Source organism: Lontra canadensis, unplaced genomic scaffold, assembly GCF_010015895.1.
Source record: "Lontra canadensis isolate GAN:19392208 unplaced genomic scaffold, GSC_riverotter_1.0 scaffold23, whole genome shotgun sequence".
NCBI lineage: Eukaryota > Metazoa > Chordata > Mammalia > Carnivora > Mustelidae > Lontra > Lontra canadensis.
Window position 1 is genome coordinate 5,586,679 of NW_022631017.1, and position 26,124 is coordinate 5,612,802.

Below are 26,124 nucleotides of genomic sequence, written 5' to 3' on the forward strand. Positions count from 1 at the left end.
ATCAGTTTCTAATCTTGAATATAATATGTATTCATTTATTTTAGAGAGTTGGGGAGGGGCAGAGGGGGAGAGAGAGAGAGAGAGAATCCTGAGTGGGGAGCCCAACATGGGTCTCAATCCCAGGATCCTGAGATCATGACCTGAGCCAAAATCAAGAGTCAGCCACTTAACCAACTGGGCCATCCAGGTGCCCCCAAAGTTTCTAATTAATACAGTCTTATTTACCAGTTCTTTCATTTACAGTTAGTGTTTTTGTGTCCTATTTAAGAAATCTTTCTTATTGAAAGTATGAAGACTGTCTCTTATGTTAGCTTCCAGAAACTTAATTGTTTTATCTTTCACAATCTAAAATTTATATGTAGATAATCAATATGGAATTAATTTTTGTGTATGGTACTAGGTAAAGGTCAAGATTCATTTTTTTTTTCCCTGTAGTTATATGCCCAGTAAACCCCACACCATTCATTGAAAATATCTTCTGTTCCCCTGTGCACTGCAGTGTCACTTTTGTCTTAAATCAAGCATAGATTTGTTCCTGGACTCTGAATTGTACTCATTGGTCTGTTTGTCTCATTGTGCCAATGTCACATAGTTTTACTTTATAGCTTTCTAATAATCTTTTTCTTTCTTTCTTTCTTTCTCTCTCTCTTTCTCTCTTTTAGTAATTCTCCACATCCAATGTGGGGCTCAAACTCACAACCCCACATGCTCTACTGACTGAGCCATTCTGGTGCCCCCGTAGATTTCCAATAAGACTTAATAGCTGGTAGCATTCTTCTTGCAGAGTGCTTTTACTATTCTTAGACTTTTGCATTTCCATACACATTTTAGAATCAAGTTGTTGATTTCTATCAAAAAACACATTAGGATTACATTGACTCTATAGATCAGTTTGGGGGAAAATTAACATTTTTACAATATTGAGTCTTTCAGTCCATGAGTATGGTATATCCCTCCAGTTACTTAGATTTTCCATAATTAGTTTTGTTAATGTTTTATAGTTTTCTATTTAGAGATTTTATACTTCATTTATTAGATTTATTCTGAAGTATTTAGCATGGGCCTGTTTTTCCAATTTTCTTTTCTTTTCATAGATATATAGAAATACAACTGATTTTTGTATATTGACCTTACTTTCAATGACTTTGATAAATCCAACTAGTATTAAAATAATTTATTTGTATATTCTTTTTTTAATTATTTTTTTGTCCATGAGATTTTGCTCACCGTTTTATTCACTCAGTCTAGCACAGTGACTACAGATTGGTATTTCCCAATCCTTTTTTTTTTTTAAGATTTTATTTTATTTATTTGACATACAGAGATCACAAGAAGGCAGAGAGGCAGACAGAGAGAGAGAGAGAGAGGAGGAGGAAGCAGGCTGCTCACTGAGCAGAGAGCCCGATATGGGGCTTGATCCCAGGACCCTGAGATCATGACCTGAGCCGAAGACAGAGGCTTTAACCCACTGAGCCACCCAAGCACCCCTATTTGTTTGTTTGTTTGTTTGTTTAAGATTTTATTTATTTATTTGAGAGGGAGACAGCATGAGTTGGTGGAAGGGGCAGAGGGAGAGGGAGTGGGAGAAGCAGACTCTCTGCTGAGTGGGGAGCCAAACAGGGGCTTGATCCCAGGACCCTGAGATCATGACCTGAGCCAAAGGCAGATGCTCAGCTGACTGAGCCACCAAGGCACCCCTCCCAATCCTTATATATTTGAATTGCACCTTCATGATTTTTCCTATAAGAATACTACTGATACTATAGTTTCCTTAACATTATTAAAAGTCAACTTTAGGGGCACCTGACTGGCTCAGTTGGAAGAGCATGCTCTCTCTCTTGCTATCTCTGTCTCTGTCTCTGTCTCTCAAGTAAATAAATAAAAATATTTTTAGAAATGACTTGCAATATATAAATATATATATATACACATATGTGTGTATACATATACATATGTCTATATGTCTATATATATATATACATATATATATATATATATATATATATATATATATATATATCCCCAACATGGGTCTCGAGCTCACAATCCCAAGACTGAGAGTTGCATGCTTTACAGATTGAGCCAGCCAGGTACTCCTGTTAGTGTTAGTTTTTAAATTATTTTGTAAGCAGGGGTGCCTGGATGGCTCAATTGGTTAAAAGTCTGCCAGCTCAGGTCACGATCTCAGAGTCCTGGGATCAAGTCCCAGATTGGGCTCCTTGCTCAGCAGAGAGCCTGCTTCTCCCTCTGCCTGCTGCTCCCCCTGCTTGCGTGCTTGCTTTCTCTCTCTCTCTCTTTCTCTGGCAAATAAATAAATAAAGACTTTGAAAAATTATTTTATAAGCAGTCTTTTTTTTTCCTCATATAAGCAGTCTTTTCTATTGGTCACACAGACCAACCCTGCCACCATATAGGAAGGGACTATACAAGGGTGTGAATATCAAGAGACAGATCATAGGGGACATTTTGGGGGCTGGCTGCCATATCCTAGGAACATAAATTGCTTGCTAGCACACAAATAATGCCACCTGGATTTCAAATTTCATAGGCTTCCCTTACGTTATAAAAATTTAACCCTTTTATATTGTAAAAATGTTCATACCGTACATAAACGTGCTTAAAACATAAATGTGCAGTTTACTAGGTTATGAAAAAGCTGTTATCTGTGGACAGTCACCCAAGTAAAGATAGGGAACAATGTGAATACCCCAGAAACCCCTCCCCATTCTCCTGAATCACACCACCCTCCCTACCACACTTAGGATGATCACCATGCTGATTTTTATGGTTTTCAGGTTGATTTTCTTTATAATGTACCACCTAAGAATGTACTCCTAGTCACTACAGTTGGGTTTTGCCAGTTTAAAAATGTTTTATAAATGGAATCATGCAGTATGTAGTAGTTTTGTAACTATTTTCTTTGGCTCAGTGTTATGTTCTTTAGATTTATTTACGTTATTGAATTAAGCAGTTTGTTAATTTTCAACTCTGTACAGTATGCCATACTATAAACATGCGAAAATGTATCCATTTTACTGTTGAAGACTATGTGGACTGTTTGTCTATTACAAATAAAGTTTCTGTGAGCATTTTTAAAGATTTATTTATTTATTTATTTATTTGAGAGAGAGTGAGAGAATGTGCAAGCAGTGTGCAGGGGCAGAGAGAGAGCGAGAGAGAAAATCCCAAGTAGATTCCCCACTGAGCATGGAACCCAATCCCACAACTCTGAGATCATGACCTGAGCCGAAATCTAGAGTGGGACACTCAACTGTCTGAGCCCCCCAGGTGCCCCTTATGTGAGCATTCTTTTTTTTTTTTAAGATTTTATTTATTTATTTGACAGACAGAGATCACAAGTAGGTAGAGAGGCAGGCAGGAGAGAGAGGCGGGGTGGGGGGGGGAAGCAGGCTCCCGCTGAGCAGAGAGCCCGATGTGGGGCTCAATCCCAGGACCCTGGGACCATGACCTGAGCAGAAGGCAGAGGCTTATCCCACTGAGCCACCCAGGTGCCCCATTATGTGACCATTCTTGTATACATCTCCCAGTACAGACCTGCATATGCATTTCTTAGGATATATACTTAGAAAAAGGATTATATAGTCATTTTCAGCTTTAGTAGATAATGCCAAACTGTTTTCCAAAGTGGCTGTGCCAACTTACACTTCCATCTGCAGCATATGTGAATGTCACTTGTTCCACATCCTCCCCAACATCTGGAATTTAGCTCTGTAAGTATAAAGTGGTATTTTATTATGATTTACTTTGCAGTCTCATGATTATTTGTGAGCTTTTTCATGTTCACTCGCCATTTGGATTTCCACTTTTGGTCAGTTACTCAAGTATTTTGTCCATACTTTGATCAAAGTATCTGTCTTTTCCTTATATTACAATTGTTGTTTATATAGTGTGGCTATGAGTCCTTTTTATGTGCAGCATATCTTTTCTGACTCCATTCTCTTAATGGCGTCTTTTGAGAAGCAGGAATTCTTTTTTTTTTTTTTAAAGATTTTATTTATTTATTTGACAGACCGAGATCACAAGTAGGCAGAGAAGCAGGCAGAGAGAGAGAGAGAGAGAGAGGAGGAAGCAGGCCCCCTGCTGAGTAGAGAGCCCAACGTGGGGCTCGTCCCAGAACCCTGGGATCATGACCTGAGCCGAAGGCAGAGGCTTAACCCACTGAGCCACCCAGGCACCCCTAGAAGCAGGAATTCTTAATGGCAATGAAGTCAAATATATCAATCTTTTCCTTGTCAGTTGTGTTAGCCTGGTTCCCTAGAAACCAGAACCTCACTGTATTATTAGGGAGTCCAGGGAGCAGGTGTGAGGGACAAGGAGAGTGACGCAGGAAAGAAAGGAGAACCAACAGGAGGATGGTTTCACCAACTCGGCCACTAAATCAAAGTGATTGCTGGATCTGGGGACTGTGTCCTCAATAAATAAATTGCTTCTCAAGACCATCCTGGGAGAAGTGAGCTAATGGGAGAAGTGGAAGAAAATTACTCATTGGCTCTTGTCTTTCGCTGATCAAAATTTCACCACTGGGCATTATCTCCCTCACACTTACAGGTGGCATATATGAGGGTATGCCTTAAAAATCAGACAGGTGAAACCCTTTACTGTCATTTTAGAGGAGTTTAGGGACCTAACAGTGACAATGCATGGATTGAATCCACCATGCTTAACACAAAATCGTATTTTCTAATTAGCTATTGCTAATATATAGAAAGTAGTGATACTAAGGTCCTGCCATTCCATTCACTGAGCAGTGAGAGCCTAGGCTCAGTTCTCAGCTAAGGACTGTCAACATTTGTCCTCGCACCCACTTTGCACATAGCTTCCGATAAAGTTATAAACCCAAGCAGAAAATGGACAATAGTTGCGTTCAGCTTGCATGTCAGGGTGGGACTGTCCTTGGCTTCAAGCTGAAAACCTGTCCCAGGTCCTCCACCTCCCGGGAGGCACTTACATCTCCATACACAGGAGTGAAATCTCTGACTGCTACCCTTACTTCTAGACTTATCTCAATGCCTAGGGGGTCTGTGGGAATGGCACATAATCATAGGGGCTCATTGGGCAGATTTATCTTGTTTTAAAGCCGAGGTCTCTTTTCTTTTTCAAGTTTTGAAAAATTATTTATTTCTTTGAGAGAGAGTGGGGGAGAGGGGCAGAGGGAGAGAGAGAGTCTTTTTTTTTTTTTTTTTTTTGAGAGAGAAAAAGAAACTTAAGCAGACTCCACACTGAACACAGAACCTCATGGGGGACTTGATCTCACAACCATGAATCCTGACCTGAATGGAAACCAAGAGTTGGACACTTAACTGAATGAGCCAACCAGGTGCCCCTTCCCTTTTCAAATTTTTTCTGTCATTGCTATTTGTCTGCTACAGTGTGTGTGTGTGTGTGTGTGTGTGTGTGTAAACCCATCTCACCATTTTCATCAGAACTAAAGTTAGAGGAGCACCTGGGTGGCTCAGTTGGTTAAGCATCCAACTCTTAGTCTGGCTCAATTCTTGATCTCGGGGTCATGAGTTCAAATCCCACATTGGGCTCCACACTGGGCTTAGAGCCTAGTTGAGAAAAAAAAAAATGTCTAGTAAGAGTTTCTTGAATTGATGACAGACAACAATTGTGACAGGATGTTAATTAGATACTTCCTGTTGTCTTTGGAGTTTCAGCAAAGGCCTCAAAAGCAGAAAGAAACAACAGATGCCAGGTACCCCTCACCCCCACCTCAGAGATGGGAAGAGATTGTTACCAAGTGTTCCAGCTTTACTAATGTTCTACAGTTTGTATAAGAGAATGAGAATTGTGTTGCAGAGTTATGCATGTTTTGAATTTTCTCTTCTGGAGGGAGTGGGGTTGTTCCCTTTACCTAAAGCCAGGTGAGTTAGAAGCCTCCACTGGCACCTCTCAGAATGTTTGGCTTATATTTCCTGGGGTGGGGTTGGCAGTCCATAGGGACTGATATCCTAACTCCAACCTTATGAAGTGTGAAAGCAGGATGCAGGCTGACTGGCTTTCCTGGGATGGCAAGTAAGGTGTGTGGCATGAAGAATGAGCTGTATTGCTCTTGTCAGCAGGGCAAAGATGCAAAAGTTGTCCTGGGGGCCAAGTGCACCTAGAAGGAAACCAACCTAGAATCATTTTAAAAGGATCCTGTCAGGATGGCTAAAGTCAACCACATGAGAAACAACAGGTGTTAGTAAGGATGTGGAGAAAGGAGAACCCTCTTGAACTGTTAGTAGGAATGCAAACTGGTATAGCCACTGTGGATAAGAGTACAGAGTTTCCTCAGAAAGTTAAAAATAGAGCTACCCTATGACCCAACAATTGCACTACTAGGTATTTACTCAAAGAATACAAAAACTCTAATTCAAAGGGATACACGCACCCCAGTGTTTATAGCAACATTAGCAACAGTAGCCAAATTATGGAAACAGCCCAAATGTCCATCGACTGATGAATGGATAAAGAAGATGTGGTGTGAATATAAGTATATACAATGGAATATTACTCATCCATAAAAAAAGAATGAAATCTTGCCATTTGCAACAACGTGGATGGAGTTAGTATTATGCCAAGCAAAATCAGTCAGAGAAGGACAACCATATGATCTCACTCATATGTGGAATTTAAGAAACAAAACAAACGGGGTGCCTGGGTGGCTCAGTCAGTTAAGCATCTGCCTTTGGCTCATGTCGTGATCCCAGGGTACTGGGATTGAGCCCCACCTTGAGCTCCTGCTCAGCAGGGAGTCTGCTTCTCCCTTTCCCTCTGCCCCTCCCCTCCACTTGTGCTCTCTCTTGCTCTCTCTCTCAGATAAATAAGAGAAATCTTAAACACACACACACACAAGCAAAGAGGGGAAGAAGAGAGAGAGGCAAACCAAGAAACAGACTCTTAACTATAGACAACAAACTGATGGTTACCAGAGGGAAGGGGGTGGGGGGAATGGGGTGGGGGGAATGGGGGAAATAGGTGATGAGGATTAAGGAGGGCACGTACTGTGATGAGCACCAGGTGTTGTATGTAAATGCTGAAGCACTAAATTGTATGCCTGAAACTAATATCACACTATATGTTAACTAAGTGGAATTTAAATAAAAACTTAAAATCGATTGATCGATCAATCAAGCCTTCCCATGATGTATGCCTGGAGAGGAAAGGGACTCCAGCAGAATGAGTTTTATGTGGGCAGTCATCTAGAGAAGAGACATTATCTAGGTCCCAGCAGAAGAGTCATAAAAAAGCCCACAAATGTGACATAGGAGCAAAAGAGTCAACATTTGTGTATCCCCCATGTCCATAGGGAACCAACTTTTGAAGATGACAGTCTGCATCACCCAGGAAAGACTGCCCTTTCCCACTAATCCCTTCTTTTCCTGCACCAAATGCTGGGGGAGGACAGTTCAGAAATAGCAGCTGGCCAGCGAGAGAGGATGAATATACACTGAGGAGTAAAGGCTGGAATGTGGAGAAGCCTGGCACACCTCCCTTCAGCACAGTAAGTTTCACATTCGTAGCAGGCAAGAGCTGGGGAAGGAGAGAACCTTCAGCTTGAATGAAGTTTAGAGTTGAACTTGTTACCATGGACAAGGTATTTTCACTACTGCGGTAAGACTACTCTTGTGACTGAAAAATACTTAACAAGTGAAGGGATCCGCAAGAGGTTTCGTGCAGGGCATGGAAAGAACTACGCAGAAGGCAGATGTGAAGGGGAACTAGGAAAGTTTTCCAATTTTATCAGATGGAGGCCAAATCCCTTGATAAAAATCATTATTCCGTATTACAGAAGGATTGAAGAGGAGAGGTTTTTTTGTTAAGGGTTTATTTACTTATTCGACAGAGAGAGGACAGAGAGAGAGCACAGGCAAGGGGATCGGCAGGCAGAGGAAGAGGGAGAAGCAGGCTTCCCACTGAGTAGGAAGCCCAACCCTGGGATCACGACCAGAACCAAAGGCAGACATTTAACCATCTGAGCCACCCAGGTGCCCCGAGCACGCAGCTCTTGATCTCGGGGTTGTGAATTTGAGCCCCACATTGGATATAGAGGTTACTAAAAAATAAATAAATTTTTAAAAAATTTTTAAATGTATGGACCCCAAGTATCTGTAAATACCTATTAACATTTTCTTCAGCATGGGTAACCAAAATTCACATATAAGCTAATAAAAATAGGGTATACCCCTCTGGCAGATTTTTTATTTTTTAAAATTTTATTTTTTAAGTAATCTCTACACCCAACATGGGACATTGTTAGAGTACGGAGTCGACCACCCCTCAATTAGACAGAGAACACTCTCGATAATGCAAGTCACACAGCGAGGTTTATTTGACAAGCTTAAGCTTGGGCCCAAGTATACCCGACACAGCAGAGTAGGGACTTGGACCCCGACACTAGTTAAGGCAGGGGTTTTTATGGGTCATTACAAGAGGACGGGGCGGGGGGAGGAGGAGAAGTTCAGACTTTTCTGCAGTAAGCTGATTAGCTGTTGCTGGGGTGTTGCAGGGTGGGGTACTTTCTTGGAACTAAAGCAGGGTGGGGGTCCCTGGAACTAAAATAAAGTAGGGAAAAGTTCAGCCCTTGGTCACAGGGGCCTGAGATGGCTGCCGAAGCTAAGATGGCTGTACTTATGCTAAGGCTAAACCTGAGGTGGGATGACTTTAATTTTTCTCGGCCTCCACAACATGAACTCATGGAATGTGATCAAGAGTAGCATGAGCCAGCCAGGTGCCCCCATACTTTAAATTATTTTTTCATCAAAATAATTTAATGGGTTTTTTATTTTATATAAGATCTATAAATAACCCAAAAGTCAAAAAATACAAATAAGAAAAAAACAAAACCACCAAAAACACCTTCATAATAGTCACATTTGGGAGGTTTTACTATGGTAGGAAATTATCCGTCAAAATCTCAGTGTTTTACACAACAAAGCTTTATTTCATGCTCATGGTATATGTTCTACTCAACATAGCATGTGGTACTCTGCTCTACGCAGTCACTCAGGGACTCAAATTGATAGGCTGTACCATCTGGAAAATGTGGCTTCCTCAGTTGTCCCAGCAAGGGAGGAGAGAGCATGGAAGTCTTTTAACTGTTCTTTCCTGATTGGGCCTGGAAGTGCTTCCATTCACAGTCTGTAGTGGATAGAAATAGTCACATTCCTTTCTGAAAGAGGGAATGGAGTAGCCTTCTTTGTGCCCCAAATGAGAGGAAACACAGATGTCAATGTGCCTGGCTAAGGTCTGTCAGATTCCCAGATCTCCTGATCTCACTAAGCCAGAGATGACTAAAATCATCTTATCCAGACTATTTTATTATTTTGGATTTATTTATTTATTTGAGAGAGAGAGCAGCAGGAGGGGCAGAGGGAGAGGGAGAAGGAGTCTCAGGCAGATTCTGCTCTGAGCAGAGAGCCCCAGGCTGGGCTGGATCTCACCGTCCTGACCTAAAATCCAAAAGTCAGATGCTCAACCAAGTGCGCTACGCAGGCACTCCTAGACTATTTTATATGGCAGCTCAGCTTACATACACTGTGACCCTTTAATTGTTACTGTAAGGTTTTACAGGCGAGATATACACCACACCAGGCGAGATAGGCACAAGGCAAGGTTTATTAAAGGCGCCCTCGGGCGAGGTTCTCCCACTCAGGAGAAGAGAGTTGGGGAAGTCGTGCCCGGGAAGGGGTCGAGTGGGTCTGTTATTTGGGTTAAGACAGGGCATAGGTTCACAGCCATATAAAGTAAGGTATTCGGGGCGTTGGTTCACAACTATATATGGTAAGGTATTTGGTGGTTGGAGGGTAGGGGGAGTCCTGACGTTCCTGTTCCTTGCACAGGTATCGGTTTACTTACGGTGACGTGTCCTCGGCATATGTCCTTCTGGCGGGAGAGTCATAAGGGAAGAGGTCGGCCATTTTATTGTTCCTCCTGCATTCCCAGAGCCGCCGACCCAACAGTTACCTAACCAGGTTCATTTTGCCCCATGTACAGCAAGCCAATCACTGAGACTTGCAGGTAGATGGCAGAGAAAGGAATTTATTTGCAAGGCAGCCAAGCATGGAGATGGGAGAACCAGTCTCAAAGCTCCCTTCCTGTGCGAAGGAGTCTTGAGCATTTATGGGATTTTAGGGAGAACATGGGTGAATGGGATTGGAAGTTAGAAAGGGTGATTAAAGGTCAAGGAATTGTTGATCTACGCAGGCACAGTGCATCGTCATGCTTTTTCATTCGTTGCCTGTTCAGAGATGGTGTATTGACATGATCAGAGGGCGGAGATTTCCGTCTCTTCCATGTCAAAAGGTCACCTGTGGACATTTGCGCAGGCCCAGTAAGAAGTTCTTGACAACTGAAGCAACTATCATGTGACTTGTACATCAGGGAGCTTTCCTCATAGAAGCAGTCCTCCATCCTTACAATGTGTTCCGTGGGCTGCCTGCTGTTTGGAAGCAGGCAGTTAGAAAGTTCATTGTTTGAAAAAATGGGTCATAGGTGATGGTTTGACCAGGATTTTCCCCATTTCACTCTGACAGGCCTTTTAGAACGTGACTTAGCTTGTGTGCCGAGTGGAGGTCTCTGTTGCGTAGGACACATTATGAAATATGTTCTAAACTATACAGAAACCTTACATAAAACTCATATGTTCTGGTTAAGAGCCATCACTTTATCAGTGATCGATGTCCATCATTGATACTGGTATTTTATTTTTTCACAAAGAAATCCCATTAACAAAATCTCTTTTAAGATTTTATTTATTTATTTGACAGAGATCACAAGTAGGCAGAGAAGCAGGCAAACAGAGAGAGGGGGAAGCAGGCTCCCCACTGAGCAGAGAGCCTGATGCCAGGCTCAATCCCAGGACCCTGAGATCATGACCTGAGCAGAAGGCAGAGGCTTAACCCAGTGAACCACCCGGGCACCCCAACGAAATCTCTTTACTGTTAAATTACACAACTAAAAGAACAACAGAAGTGGACTGAGATGTGAATGATAAGCATTTGCCAAGTTTCTTTCATTCCCTCACTGTTGCAGTATACACTATACTGGTAATACCAATTCATGTTTGAACAAAATTGACTATCCATCCACGAAAAGTGATTTTAGATTTTAACTTAATAGAATGATTATGTAAGGATTCACACATAAATTCCAGATAAACTAACCTGGGAAAACAAAATCATTCAAGTGTTAAAACATACATGGAATATATTGATAATTTTGACATGATGAAGATTAAGACGTGAAACCCAAAAGTCAAGGATCAAAAATGCAAACGCTGGGGGTGCCTGGATGGATCAGTTAGTTGTCTGCCTTTGGATCAGGTCATGATCTTCCGGTCCTAGGATCCAGTCCTGCCTTTGGCTTCTTGCTCAGCAGGGATTCAGCGTCTCTGTCTGCCTGCTGCTCCCCCACTTGTCCTTTCTCTCTCTCTCTCTCTCTCTCTCTCTCTGGCAGATAAATAGATAAAATTTTTTTTAAAATGTACTTTGTTGTTACTGAGCTATGTTATAAGCAAATGTCATTATACAAACACATAATATTGGATATATTTCAGATTTAATATGGAAACATAAATTATGGGGCGCCTGGGTGGCTAAGTTGATTGGGCAACTGCCTTCAGCTCAGGTCATGAGCCCAGAGTCCCAGGATCAAGTCCCGCATGGGGCTCCCAGCTCCACTGGGAGGCTGCTGCTCCCTCTGACCTCCCCTCTCACACTCTCTCTTTCTCTCTCTCTCTCTCAAATAAATAGAAATTTTAAAAAGAAAAGAAACATAAATTAGAAAATGGAAATTTTGTGGTTAAAAAAAATTTGTTCTGCCTTTGCTTTGGAATTAGAAACTTTTCTTACCAATTTCGAATTTTGTGTTTCTAGTTGAGAGATGAAAATTATCAAGGGACTGTTTTGTTTGGAAGAGTTTGATTAGGGTCAACTTTTTTTCATGTTTTTGACCACTGTTTTTCTTCTTTCATGTGTTGACTTTTTCTTGACTTTTGCAGGCTAAAACTGGGGACTACTACAGCCAGGCGTCCAGGGAAATTCTGGTCATAGACTGAGGTTCCGAATCGCTCACAAAAACTCTCTAGGCCTCCTGTCATGCTACAGAGCCTTTGGCAGTGAGTGACTTCCCCCACGACCAGAAGTATTCTGGTTGAGAGAGCCAACAATTCACTCTGATGTCTGCTCTGGGTTTGACTCTTCGCCCCTCAACCCATCCCCATTCTGCATTATCCTGTCCTCGATTTCAGTCGCCAGAATTCAGGAGAAATGGAAAGTAAAATGATGGCTGAGGCTCCTGTGGGGGCCGAGGCGTTGGTGGTCATTCTTGCTATACTTGCGCCATACCTAATGTTTTGGGGGTTATTCGTATCCCATAACTTATAACCACTTATTGTCCCCACGTAAATTAGCAGGTTTAGGGGACAGGGACAGGGCGAAGATGCTCCCGCGACGTCCCCAGGCTTCGAGCACCCCCGGAAAAGACTGTTTAGCTCCCGCTAATCCCATCTCTTCCGCCAGGCCCTGCCCGCGCGGAGGCCCTCGAGGTCACGTGGCCACCGGGGGAGGGGAAGTGGGCGGCCTTCCCGCCGCCATCTTGCCGACTTGGGGCGGAGCGTGCGGGGTGCAGGTCGCGCGCTCCGCTTCCCCTCCCCTCGGCCTGCCTCGCTCCGGCTTCTGCGCTCCTCCCCACTTCTGGCTTCTGTGGCCGCTCCCTGAGTGGAGGAGCGGGGAGCCCCGGAGGGCGGGGGGGTGTGTCGGACGCGTGCTCGCGCGTCCAACCGCCAGCCGCGGCCGCGCGCTTGGCCGGGCCCCAGGGGCGGCGCGGGGCCGAGGGGAGGGGGCGGCTCCGGCTGCGGGGGCGGCGCGTGGCGGCCGTGGCCGCCGAGGCTGCAGCTGCAGCGGCGCGCTGGGGCCCCGCGTCCCGGGTGCCCCTGGGTCGGAGCTGCTGCCGTGGCCGCTGCTGCCGGAGCCATGTACCGCAGCGGCGCCCGCTCCTCCGTCTCTTCGCACCGGCCTAAAGAGAGCGGCGGGGGCGGCCCGCGCACCGGCCGCAGCTCCGGCTCCTCCTCAGGCCCGGCTCGCCGCACCTCGCCGCCGCCCTCCGGCTCCTCCTCGTCGCGGAACCCCGCTCGCCGGCCCCGCTCGCCTTCAGGGCACCGCGGCCGCCGGGCCTCTCCGTCCCCGCCGCGGGGTCGCCGCGGCTCTCCGTCCCCGCCCCGCGGCCGCCGGGCCTCGCCTTCCCCGCCGCGGGGTCGTCGCGTTTCCCCCTCCCCGCCGCGGGCCCGTCGTGGCTCCCCATCGCCGCCGCGGGGCCGACGACTCTTCCCGCCGGGCTCGGCCGGTTTCCGAGGCAGCAGCCGGGGGGAGTCCCGCGCCGAGTTCGCCCGGGACGGCCGCGGAGACCATCCAGGCGACAGCGGCAGCCGGGTAATCCCACCCCTCGACCGAGACTCCCTGTATACCCTAGCCCCCTCACCCGGGCTTCCCGCCTCCAGAAACGCCCGCAGCACAGGCGCCCCGAGGCCTCCAGGCCAGAGTCCCAGGATCGAGGGCCCTCCACCCCACCCCCCCGCCACGGGCTCCCTCAGCGACGCCCGAACCTGGAGGTTCCCTGTCAGCCCCGGGATCCCTTTTTGCACAATAACGGGCTCGGGACCCAAACGGGCGCCTGGTCGGAAGGCAGCGCACCGTTTCTGGAATAGGCTGTTTCTCTCACTCTAGGTGAGATGCGGAAAAGTTTGCCAGGGCGAGGGGAATGCCCTCCAAACCGTGTGCCTGGTACTTGTGCAGTTTCCTCAGAGTTCAGTGGTTTGGTATCCCCTTAGACCTGAGCTGCTCCAGAGGTCTTGGAAAAGAAGCTGGAATGTCTTTGTGGCCAGTTAGGGTTGCCTAAACCCCATCCGCATAGACCCCTCGGGTGTAAACTTAGCAAACGGGAGGTGCTTCTCCGAAATGAACTGTGCGTCCACAGTCATTGTAATAACTGCCACCACTTACTGAGTTATGTGGCAGGATTATAACTAGCCCTTCACTTTACACATTCTCTTTGAACAGTCACAGCCTTGTGAGCCGATGCAGTGAAAATCGCGTTATTGACTAGCTGAGGTATTCAGAGAGGTTTGAGCAACTTAATGTCACATGGCTAAGAAGTGGTGTAGCTGTGATTCAATCCATATCTACCTGGTTCCTGGCACCCGTGATTTTCACGGTTTTGTTCTCCTGCTCAAGGAACAGAACATGAGGTTAAGAAGTTTAGGGGGGCCTGTCCAGCTTAAGTTGGTAGACTGTGTGACTTTTGATCTCAGGATTGTGAGTTCAAGCCCCAGGTTGGGTGGAGAGATTACTTAAAACATGAAATCTTTCTTTTTTTCTGTGTTTCTCTCCCTCTTTCTGTTTGTCTTCCTGCCTGTCTTTCTTAGAAGTAGGCTCCATGCCTAGTGTGGGTCTTGAACTCATGACCATGAGATCAAGAGTTGCGTGCTCCATCAACTGAGCCATCTAGGTGCTCCCCCAAAATAAAATCTTAAAAAAAAAAATTAGATGTAATATTAACCTTTCCCCATAACCACCTCTGGCCTGGGGCTGGTGTTTTGGAATTTGTTTTTATTTTCAGTTCACCAATCTTTTTTTAAAAACCCAATGACAGAGTTTCTGTTTTCTTGGGTGGGGTGGCTTTCTAAAAATATTGGAGTCAAGGTATTCTAAGTACTCTGCTCATAGGTGAATTGACTTGTCACTATGCTAAGATTTTCATAGCTGAGCAGGTATAGTCTGAGGAATCAAGCACTTCTACAGAGGAAGCAAAGAAAGTTGAATACTAGTTTCCATAACCTCTCTCTTCTCCAGTGCTCTGGGCTTTTCTGTCTCAGTAAAAGACCTCATCCGTTGCTCGCCAGAAACAGTGATTGTCTCCCCTTTCCAAGTGCAGGCTGTCAATCACTTCATCTAATTTGTCAGCTCTCACTCCAGGATACATTCCCCAAACTGTCCTCCTACCATCTCTCTAGTCTAAGTCCTATTACTTCCCATCTGTTAGGATCCTTTATATTCTTGTTACCACCCAGTTTATTCTGCACCCATCAATCAAAATCATTTTTTAAATCGTCATTATATACATTTGAGAAGTATTTATTAAACGTCTAGCATTTATTAGGCACTGTTCTGGGCACTGGGGTTACAACATGAACAGTCAAAAAACCCCTGCCCTCATAGAGCTTATATTCTACCAGAGGGAGTCAGATAATGAATAAGATGGAGAAGTAAATTATTTTGGCATGTTAAATAGAACTAAGTACTAAGAACAAACAAGAACGGAGAAAGGAGTTAATACTTTTTAATAGGGTAGCCAGGGAAGGCCTGGGAAGGTGACTTTAACAAAGACCTGAAGGAGATGAGAGGATGGGCAATGCAAGCATCTAGAGGAAGAATGTAGTCAGATCATATCACTCTTGTGCTGGAAATCTTTCTGTGGCTTCTTACTGCAATAAGAATAAAATCCAAATTTCCTAACTGGCTTTTGCCTGTCTTCTGTCACTTTGCTGCCGTCACACTAGCTGCCTTTCTGTTACCCAGAACACACTAAGCGTATTACAGAGCTTGTTCTTTTTGCCTGAAACATCCTTCCATCTGTTTGCAAGGCTGACATCTCATCATTCAAGTGTAAAGTTAAATAGTATCACCTCAGGAAAGCCACCTTTAACCGTTCTCTCTGAAGTAGCTCCTTTTCCCTAATCTCTTTCATGTTATCATGTTTTAATAATTTTATAGCACTTTCCGCTATCAGAGGTACTTAAAAAAAAAAAGTTTTTTGCTTGCTTGCTTCGCTGTAATGAAGAGTGAGTGTATGTAGAGATTCTGAGAAGAGACTTAATTTACTCTTCTCGTCCCATGCCCAGTACTAGTAAATGAAAGAATGAAAGGGCACTGGTGGGGAGGGTTGGAAGTGTGGCCTTTCATCTAAGAAAATGATTTGTTGGGGCACCTGGGTGGCTCAGTTTTTAAGCATCTGCCTTAAGCTCGGGTCATGATTTCAAGGTCCTGGGATCAAGTCCCACATAGAACTCCCTGCTCAGCAGGAAGCTTCTTATCCCTTTCCCCATTCCTCCTGCTTGTGTTCCCTCTCTTGCTGTGTCTCTGTGTCAAATTTTAAAAATCTTTAAAAAAAAAAAAAAAGATTTTTTTAAAATGTGCTTTATTCTGGGGATAGGATCTTACCATAGCCATTTCTCTCCGTGTTGGGCTACTTTATAACTAAGGAGGAGTACATTTTTGGGTATAGGGATATCTTGATCTTATGGACTATTACATTATCTTTTACTTTTGTAGAGGCGCTCTCCTGGTCTGCGTTCTGACTCTTCTTTGGAACAGAGCTTAAGGATCACTGTTGGCAATGACCATTTCTGTGTTGGCATACCAGAACGGCGGCGGCTTAGTGATCGACTGGGGTCACCAGTGGATAATCTGGAAGACGTGGACAGGTAGGCTTCATTTGAGGAAGGTAGAAAAGTTGCTCTTTTCTGCATGATGTATTTGAAAGAGTGGTGCCAACACTGAAATTATGTCCTATATCCAGTACAAAGTACTGCATTGGAAAAGGCTTTCTGAGTGGGGGTAGTGTATTGATGTAGACTCTGTTGCTGAAAGAGTTATGTAGAAGACTTCAGAATGTCATCCTAGTCCATCTGGAAAGCTGAAGGGACATAAGCAGAGTTCCCCAGATTAAAAACAGTTGAGATGATAAGGATTCTAAGATACTGGAACTAGGATCCTTTCTACAAAGGAAAGTTCTGGACAAAATAGGAAATCTTTTAGTGGTGTTGTTTTTCAGCTTGATCAGGTTGAAATACAGGTTCAGAAAGGGCTTAGATAAATTTATGTCTAATGTATGCATCTAAATATGTAAACATTAATGGAAAGTTAAAGGTCTTTAAAAATGTTTAATTTCAGTTACTACTTTATAATTGTTGGAATGCTGAGAAAGGACAGACATACTCCACAGAGTGTAATAGGTCCCAGGTATTAGGAACTTAACTCTATATGGGAAGTAATCACATTAGGTATGTCTCACCTCAGGAAAGTAAATAAATAAGAATGGGAGTACAGGGAAAGCACTCTTTCTGAGAGCTGAGAGCCATGTCTCTTACAGTCTCTGCCCAGTATACTGGGAGTTTTCACAATGATTAGCAGTAGCAACAAATCAATGTGATAGTCTTACAAACCAAGACTGTTCATGCAGTGGTACACTGACCATAGGCAGACAGGTGGGGGACAACTGGGCAGGAAGTCTGAAGACCAGTGCTACACTTTGGTAACATTTTCTTCAAAGCCGTAGTGGCAATTTGATGTGGCAAAGCAAGGCAGGACTGTTGTAGGTCATACAACATAAGCTTCTGAAGATAGGGCTTCAAGGTATGTGACTGTGTCCCTTAATTGAGGCAAAAGCCCTTGCCCTTCTGACTGCTTCTATTTTGGGAGATGATTGAGTAGGTGGTGCATGGTGTGACTCTCTTCCTTCCTTGTTAAGGTTTTGAGGTAACTCGCATTTCCTCTTAGGTCTAGGCTTTCACCTCCCCTTTCCATAGCTTCGTTATGCACGTGTGCTTCAGAGAGCTAATTGTCTTTTTTTAAGTTGTAAAAATTAAAATTTTCCTTTTAGGGAGTTTGGGACACTAGTTTTCTTTCCAGAATCATGTGTTTCAGAGAGACAAGTCTATTTTAGAGAAAATGAGATTAAGGTTCTAAAAGGAGCTACCAGTGGGGCACGTGGCTGGGGCAGTTGGTAGAGCATACATCTCTTGATCTCATGGTTATGAGTTTGAGCCCCATGTTGGATATAAAGATTATTTAAGGAAGAAGAATAGAAGGAGGTACCAGTCCATTATTTTGATGTTTGTTCTGTGTACTTTTGCTCAATATGGTTTGTGTGGATAATTACGGTCTACTAAAATTGGGTCATAGGACCATTGGCATTCTCAGGATGTCACCTCACAGCGTGTCTAGTCTTCAGCCTGACCATTTCTAGGTCCAGGCCATTTTTGTACTTTGTATGTAGGTGTTTTACATTTTTTCCTGGGCACACCTGGCTGGCTCAGTCACTAGGGCATTTGACTCTTGTTCTTGAGGTTGTAAGTTCAAGCCCAATATGGGATATAGAGATTACCCAAAAATAAAATCTTTAGTTTTTTGGTTTTTTTTTTAAGATTTTATTTATTTATTTGTCAGAGAAAGAACAAGAGAGCAAGCACAAGCAGGGAGAGCAGCAGGCAGAGGCAGAGGCAATCTCCCTACTGAGCAAGGAGCCCAATGTGGGACTCCATCCAAGGACCCTGGGATCATGACCTGAGCCAAAGGCAGACACTTAACCGACTGAGCCACCCAGGCATCCAAAAATAAAATCTTTAAAAATAAATAAATAAATATTTTCCTGGGACCCTGGTATTCTTTCTCTTCCCTTATTGAATATATTAAACTTTATATCCAGTTTGGATTACAGCCAAATTGCCAGAGTTGTCTGTGTTCTCACCTTGGCATCCCTCTGGAAAGGGAACGTGAGCAGGTTGTATGAAAACAGTCAGCTTTTGAAGATTTGTGGACATGAGGTCAGTTTCCCGTGTTAACAAAGTACTCTGCACACACATTGTGTGTTCCATTCATGGAATTCTTAACCCTTCTTGCCTTAACATAGGTTGAAGGAGCAGGATTTTTTCCCTCCAGTTTGCCATAGGGAAAAGACAGAAGCACACAGTTTTCTTCCAGCATTTTGGGGAATCAGCAGAGGAAAAGAATGGGCTGTTTGGGCTCTGGAGGATCTTTTTCCTTTTTTTATCATATATATTTTTTAATAGCTTTATTGAGCCATAATTCACATACCATAAAATACACCCATGTAAAGTGTACAGTTCAGTGACTTTTAGTATATTCTTAGAGTTGTGAATTCACTACTATGATCAGTTTTAGAATAGTTTTATTACCTCTACTCTTAGCCATTTATTAGTTAACCCCACCACCTGCCCTAGTTTATCACTAATCTACTTTCTGTCTCTATAGATTTGCCTATTCTGGACATTTCATATGTGACTTGCCTCTTTCACTTAGCATAATAGTTTTCTTTTTTTTTTTTTTTTAAGATTTTATTTATTTATTTGACAGAGAGTGAGATCACAAGTAGGCAGAAAGGCAGGCAGAGAGAGAGGAGGAAGCAGGCTCCCTGCTGAGCAGAGATCCTGATGTGGGGTTCAATCCCAGAACCCTGGGATCATGACCTGAGCCAAAGGCAGAGGCTTTAACCCATTGAACCACCCAAGCGCCCCAGCATAATATTTTTCAAGACTCACTCATGTAGTAGCATATAATAGTACTTCTTTCCTTTTTACTGCCAGTAATACTTCATTGTGTGTGTTTTGTTTATCCATTTATCAGTGATGAATGGATAGATAAATTTGGGTTGTTTCCATGATTTGGCTATTGTGAATAATGCAGCTATGAACAATTGGTGTATAAACTTTAATTGGATATATGTTATATTTCTTTTGACTGATGTAATGCAATTCATAAATAGAAAAGTACTGAGAGGGAGCTCCCCTCTACTTGCTAGATGAGATGCAGCCCAATTCATGAATAGCTTAATAATGCTAATTAAATCTTAAAAAAAAAAAAAGTAGAATAGGACAGTGAGCCCTCATGTACTCATCACCTACATCCAACAGTCAATTTTTTAAATAGATAGACCTTATTTTAGAAAAGAGTTGGATTTAACTAAAGCTTTCAGAGAGAGTGGGTCCCTGGACTATTCTGAGCTACAGGGTATGGTTACCTTTTTAGGGCTTACTTTTACTGCAGCTAGTGCTTCCTCTTATCCTTTGGGAGACCTGGGAAAGGAGGACATGAGCTTCTAATAAGCAATTTAATTTCTGCCCTGTGTTTACATGATAGCTCATTCTTTAAGCTGTTAATGTGCATTTTTTCATTGTGGGTTTTTTTTTGTTTTGTTTTGGGGTTTTTTGTTTTGTTTTGTTTTTGTTTGCCTCCTTTTGCTGGAGATTACAAATCTGGACTGAGAGATTACAAGCCAAGACTGGGAGGAGTCATCTCATTATTTCTGACTTCTTGATATATAGGGCTGGATTAGATCTTGAGCTGGTATGTCATTTGGTAATATGTAATAGTTTTAGTGTGGAGCTGAACATGGAAGTATGGATGAATTTGTCATTACCTGTGGAGCCTGTATCTTTCCCCCCTAAACTAATACAATCAGAGTTTTCTATGGTAGATGGTAGCAATGGAGCAACTCATGGACATTCTTCCCTGGAAATAGGTATGTTCATGGCCAACAAACCTATAGAGCAAAATGTTTTACTCTGGTTTGATTTCAGAGTTTGTCCTTTGTTCAATCCCATTTTTTCCCCCTATTTTATGCTATATTGAAAGCTCAAAATTGTCCTGATTCTTGGGGAGCAGGTGAGTTATAGGAACGTGGATTCCCATGGGTGGCATTCTTTTAGTGGACTTGATAAAGTTTATCTTCAGTAGTCTTTCCTAAGGTTATTTATAGCTATTACCCAGGTCTAAAACAAAGGAAGGACTGGTGAATAAGAAAAGGCCACTCTTTGATGTTCTGCTAACTCAGTCCCAGAGAAAGCAACTAAAAAATCAAACAAAATGAAAGAAAAGCTAATTCTTAGAAACTTTCAAAAAATAAGGCTAGGTACTGGAAACTGTAGAAAACACCAGTGTGAATGGAATGTGAGTGACCTATAAATTTTTCATTCAGATTATTTAAAAGTTGTATGCTCAAAGTGCTGGAGGATCTTTATTTCCACCTGTGATTAAATCAGAGATTGTTTGGGGGGACAGTAGAAGCTCTGTGACTACAGTACCCAAAAAGATTAGGACTATTATGTGTAGTACAGAGCTCTGAACGGACAGGTGTTCCAGCCTATATTTTTATCTTCATGCCACAAAGGTCCAAGACTGTATTATTTTTTATGAAATAAAAATATATAGTGAGCCAAATGATCACATACTTTTTCCAGACCCAGGACTAGCAGGGTGCCTGTGGATATCCAAGCAAAGTAGAAAAGAGGGAATTAAACAGGCTGTGAAGGAATTTTATGGCTTTTAATATGCGAACTAGCAAAACAAAGCATTGGAGAACCTTCTAAAACTTGTGAGAAAATAAAGCCAGTTAGGTAGCTCAGTAGTTAAAAAAATTTTCCCTACAATGAAACTTCTTTTCTGAATGATATATAGAATTTTATCTCATAAACAGATAAAATTAGAGCTAGTACAGTTTAAGTGAGGTGGAAGACCCAGAGCCATGCAGGCTTTGCTTTTTTTCTTTCTTTCTTTTTTTTTTAAGATTTTATTCATTTATTAGAGTGAGCACAAGCAAGGGGCGGGGAAGAGGGCAAGGGTGAGAAGCAGACCCCCCTCTGAGCATGGAGCCCAATGTAGGGCTCCATCCCAGAACCCTGAGCTGAAGTCACACACTTAACTGACTGAGCCACCCAGGTGCTGCCCGGGTGTGCTTTCTTAACATGTCTTTTTTTTAGGTAGCTCCTGAGCAGTCTTCAGAATCTCTGTAAAACATAGCCTGAAAATCATTGATCTGGCCTGGTGTTCCTCAGATTTTAAAGTGCATACCTATTACCTGAAGATCCTATTAAAATGCAGATTCTGGTTCAGTAGGCCTGGATGGAGCCTGAGAGTCCACTTTTCTAAAAAGTTCCTGGGTAATACAGATGCTGCTGATTCACACCACACTTTTGGTAATAAAGAACTAGAATTTAAGCTAGTGTGGAGTTGTGTAATCCCAGGCTTTTTGTAGTCTGATAGTGGTATTTTCAGATCTCCCAAACCCTAGTGTGATAGTCTGCATCTCCGAAGTCTACTCAAAGAGATTAGCTTATGAGCTCTGTCCAGACAGACTAGTACTATCTCCCCTTGGTTAGAGGCTAAAGCTGCTTGTGTCCTGGAGAAAGGGAGAACAAATGTTCCATGGGTTTGGTCTTGGACTTCATGATTATTGTGTTTTGTCTTGAGTATTCTGTAGCCCATTGCTTGAATGTCAGGCTCTTAGTCTTGCCTGGTCTCGCTGTTTCCAAGTCCATTGTATTCAGTGACGCTTGTCTCTTTCCTCAGGGATGACCTGACTGATGATTCTGTCTTCACTCGAAGTTCCCAATGCTCTCGAGGTCTGGAACGATATATTTCCCGGGAGGAGGGACCTCTTAGTCCGTTCTTAGGACAACTTGATGAGGACTACCGGACAAGAGAAACTTTCTTGCATCGTTCTGATTATAGTCCCCATATCAGTTGTCATGATGAGCTGTTGCGGGGAACAGAAAGGAATAGAGATAAACTCAAAGGCTCCTACTCCATAAGACCCGAGGAAAGGAGTCGGGAGGCCAAACGGCCCCGTTATGATGACACAGAGAAGATGCACAGCATGGGAGGTGATCACTCAGGTTTTACATCAGGGACCCGCAACTATCGACAGCGTAGACGAAGCCCAAGCCCTAGGTTTCTAGATCCTGAGTTTCGAGAGCTGGACCTTGCCAGGCGAAAACGAGAGGAAGAGGAGGAACGAAGTAGGAGCTTGAGTCAGGAGCTGGTTGGAGTTGATGGTGGTGACAGTAGCTGTCCCATTCCCGGACTATCAGGTGTCCTAACAGCATCGGAGCCAGGATATTCTTTACATCGGCCTGAGGAAGTATCTGTGATGCCCAAGAAGTCAATTCTGAAGAAACGGATTGAGGTGGACATGGAGCCTTCCATTCAGGTCTCTGCTGCATTTCTAGGGTCTCTTGCTAGTCCCTCTAATATCTTAAAACTTGGTTACTTTCTCAGGGCTGTATGTTTCTAGTGATATCTTTGTAATATATCCTGGAACAACCTTGTTAGGCTTATGAGCTGTATCTTCCAGGATTCTCCAAAGGAAACTGTAGGCATAACAGTGCATCAGTAGAGGGCTTCTATTGTCATATATTAGGCTTTCTAAATAAACATTTTTGGGTATTTATTGTAAGTTTTTTCTCTAAATTGGATAGCCCTGTAGGAATCTTGGAATGTGGATATCTTCGAAATTAAGTTTAAAGGGCACAGATAGGAAATGATCTGAATTTTCCTCATTTCTCTTTAGAGAGAAGACAAGATTTATGAGTGGTAGGACACTAGACCAGAAATCAGGAGATTCTGATTCTGGTCCCACTGCTGCCACTTGCTGTGCGATTTTTAGGCAAGTCACCTCACCATTCTGGGCCTTGTTATTTTTTTTCATTTGTGAAATGATGATCAGGCATGAGCACTAGTTTTTAGCTATTCTTTTAGGAGTCAGAGGTTTCTGAAGAAGTACCTAAGGGGGCATAAGGAAGCAAGGGAAGGCTGATCAGTTAGGGTTTCACAGTTTCCTGATCCCACTTGAACCAAAGCAGCTCCATTTTTATATGCATTTATTTCCTCTTTGAGGAAATATGAATATGAATTCATATTCTTTGATAAGGATTACAACAAATGGGCAAAAGTGAGAATTCATGCTAGTCTGCCTTAATTCTTATTTCCCCTTGCTTCAGCAGAAGCATCTGGAGAGATGGAGACCCTAATCTTGAACCTGCCTAAGCATACTGCACCTCTCTTTCATTCATACTTATCATTCCCCTATTAATTCAAGAAGAACAAAGTATTTAAGTATCTATTTCAATTATTAGTTTTCTGAGATTCTGCATTGAGGCTAAATCACTTATGCTTGTCTTTGCAGCTTGAGAGTTTTTCCAGCAGTACCAGCTCCAGCCAGGATCACCCTGTCTACTCTGGTCACCCATCTCTTCCACTAAGTGGTGCTATTGCTGCTTTTGCCTCCGAGATTGAAAACAAGGGGGCTATGGTAGAGACTACCCTAAAGGAACCTCAGGGCAACCTCTACCAATGGGGTCCTCTCCCTGGGATACCCAAAGACAACAGTCCTCTCAGAGAAAAGTTTGGAAGTTTTCTGTGCCACAAGGAGAAATTGAATATGAAGGCTGAGGGGCCTGAGCGACACACAGACTTCTTGCTGCCCCATGAGAGGGCTAGCCAGGATGGCAGTGGTTTTTCCCGCATTTTGAGCATGTTGGCAGACTCTACCAGTACACAGGAAAAAAGGCGCCGTAGTTTCCCTGATATTGAGGATGAGGAGAAATTTCTCTATGGGGATGAAGAAGAGGATTTAAAGGCCGAATCTCCACCAAAGCCCCTTGGGGGCTCTGAGAGTGAAGTCTTGAGACAGAAGGCAAGCTCCCTGCCCTCTTCAGCTCCAGCTGTAAAACTAGAATCAATAGAAGAGACCAATCCAGAATACGCCAAGATTCATGACTTGCTTAAGACCATAGGGCTGGATATTGGGGTAGCAGAGATTAGTAAACTGGCTGCCCGCACCCAGGAACGACTTCATGGCAAGAAACCGTCACGTTCCTCAGCCGACCGCCGTTCATCAGTTGACCAGCACTTTTCAGCAGACCACTGTCCCTCAGTTGACCACCGTTTCTCAGCTGATCGGCACTCCTCAGATCCTCACAGACTGGAGAGCAGGGAGGCACACCATAGCAATACCCACTCCCCAGAGGTGTCCCATCCGCATCCAGTCTCCCCTGTAGATCCTTACCTGCTCACAAAAAACAGCCCCCCGTTTCTAAAGTCTGACCATTCAGTGGGTCATATTGCAGGGCCAGAGGTAGTTGGCAGTGGTTTTCAGTCCTCTGTGGCCGTCAGATGCATGTTACCATCAGCCCCGTCTGCCCCAATTAGACTTCCACATCCTGCTTCGTTATCTCAGTTTCATATGCCTAGGGCATCTCAGTTTGCTGCAGCTCGGATACCTCCAAACTACCAGGGACCTGCCATTCCGCCTGCTTCCTTCGATGCCTATAGGCATTACATGGCATATGCAGCCTCTAGGTGGCCCATGTACCCTGCTTCTCAGCCATCCAACCATTCTCTACCCGAACCACACAGAGTAATACCTGTTACCAAACAAGCTACTCGTAGCCGTCCCAATCTCCGTGTGATCCCCACTGTGACTCCTGATGAGCCCAAACAGGAGGAGTCAGTGCTAAGCTCAATTCCTACTGCTCAAGTGCCTGTCCAGGTGTCTATCCCATCACTCATAAGATACAATCCGGAGAAGATCTCTGATGAGAAGAACCGCGCTTCCCAGAAACAGAAGGTGAATATTAGCTTTGGCAACCTGTGCCTGGGCTTTCCTATTTTAATGTAAATTGGTATTTGTCTTTTAGAGGGAGTAAGGTCCTTGAAATTTTTGGAGGCTGCTGTCCTCACTCTAAGTAATGCATATACCTCCCCCACCCCCATTTTTCTCATTAGGACTAAACTGAATTCTGGCCCTAGGTCCCACTCTGATTTCTTGACTTCCTTTTTTTTTTTTTTAAGTGTCTCTATCAAAATTACTGGCCTTAGAACCCTATGGGTAGCACTTGAGAGCCTTGAAGTTTTCAATATGACCTCACCAGGGAGCGAGGAACCAAAATTGGATTGGGTGAAGCAGAATCAGTAGACCTGTTTTCACCTTAGTGAGTTTTGGATCTTTTTCCTATAGTGATTATGCAGGTTAAAAGCTAATACCTGGTTGTTGCTTGGTAATTAAACCCAACAAATAAGTTTTGCTTGTTCTGATTTGTTTTAGAGTCCGGGAATAACACCACTTTTTTTATGACACTTTAAAAAAAATAATCTTTATACTACAAAGTTCATTGTGTTCTCAAGTATAGGAAGGGAGCAGTGGCTGGGGTAATGATGTAACAATTCTAGGTGTTTGAAAACAGTAGGTAAAAATTACATAGGGATGAGGAATGCAGAATAGCAGAAATTCAAATGGAAAAATTAATGCATTCCCTTAGTAACTAATAACTCACTTTGTTTAGGAACATAAAAATGTAATATGTATAAATTTGTTTTGCTAGTAAAGTAATGAAAACCTGAGGAGGAAAAAAAAGGGAAAAAAATGAAGGGCCAGTCATTTTTTTTCTGTTTTTTTTTTTTTTTTTTAAAGATTTTATTTATTTGACAGCTAGAGATCACAAGTAGGCAGAGAGGCAGGCAGAGAGAGAGAGAGGAGGAAGCAGGGCAG

The 26,124-nt window shown here is 43.4% G+C and overlaps 1 protein-coding gene across 3 annotated transcripts in view; it reads left to right on the forward strand.

The window, feature by feature from the left end:
* Window positions 1-12,867: 12,867 nt before the first annotated feature.
* Window positions 12,868-26,124, forward strand: part of ZNF318 (zinc finger protein 318) — a 34,240-nt gene continuing 20,983 nt past the window's right edge. For 2 of the 3 annotated variants that reach the window (XM_032862116.1, XM_032862115.1), the window contains exons 1-4: window positions 12,868-13,433; window positions 16,332-16,483; window positions 22,146-22,785; window positions 23,761-25,203. In XM_032862116.1, the coding sequence (XP_032718007.1) occupies window positions 12,978-13,433; window positions 16,332-16,483; window positions 22,146-22,785; window positions 23,761-25,203 (2,691 nt within the window). In that variant the 5' untranslated portion in view covers window positions 12,868-12,977. The remainder of the gene's footprint in view (window positions 13,434-16,331; window positions 16,484-22,145; window positions 22,786-23,760; window positions 25,204-26,124) is intronic. The other variant, XM_032862114.1, reaches the window with a different exon arrangement.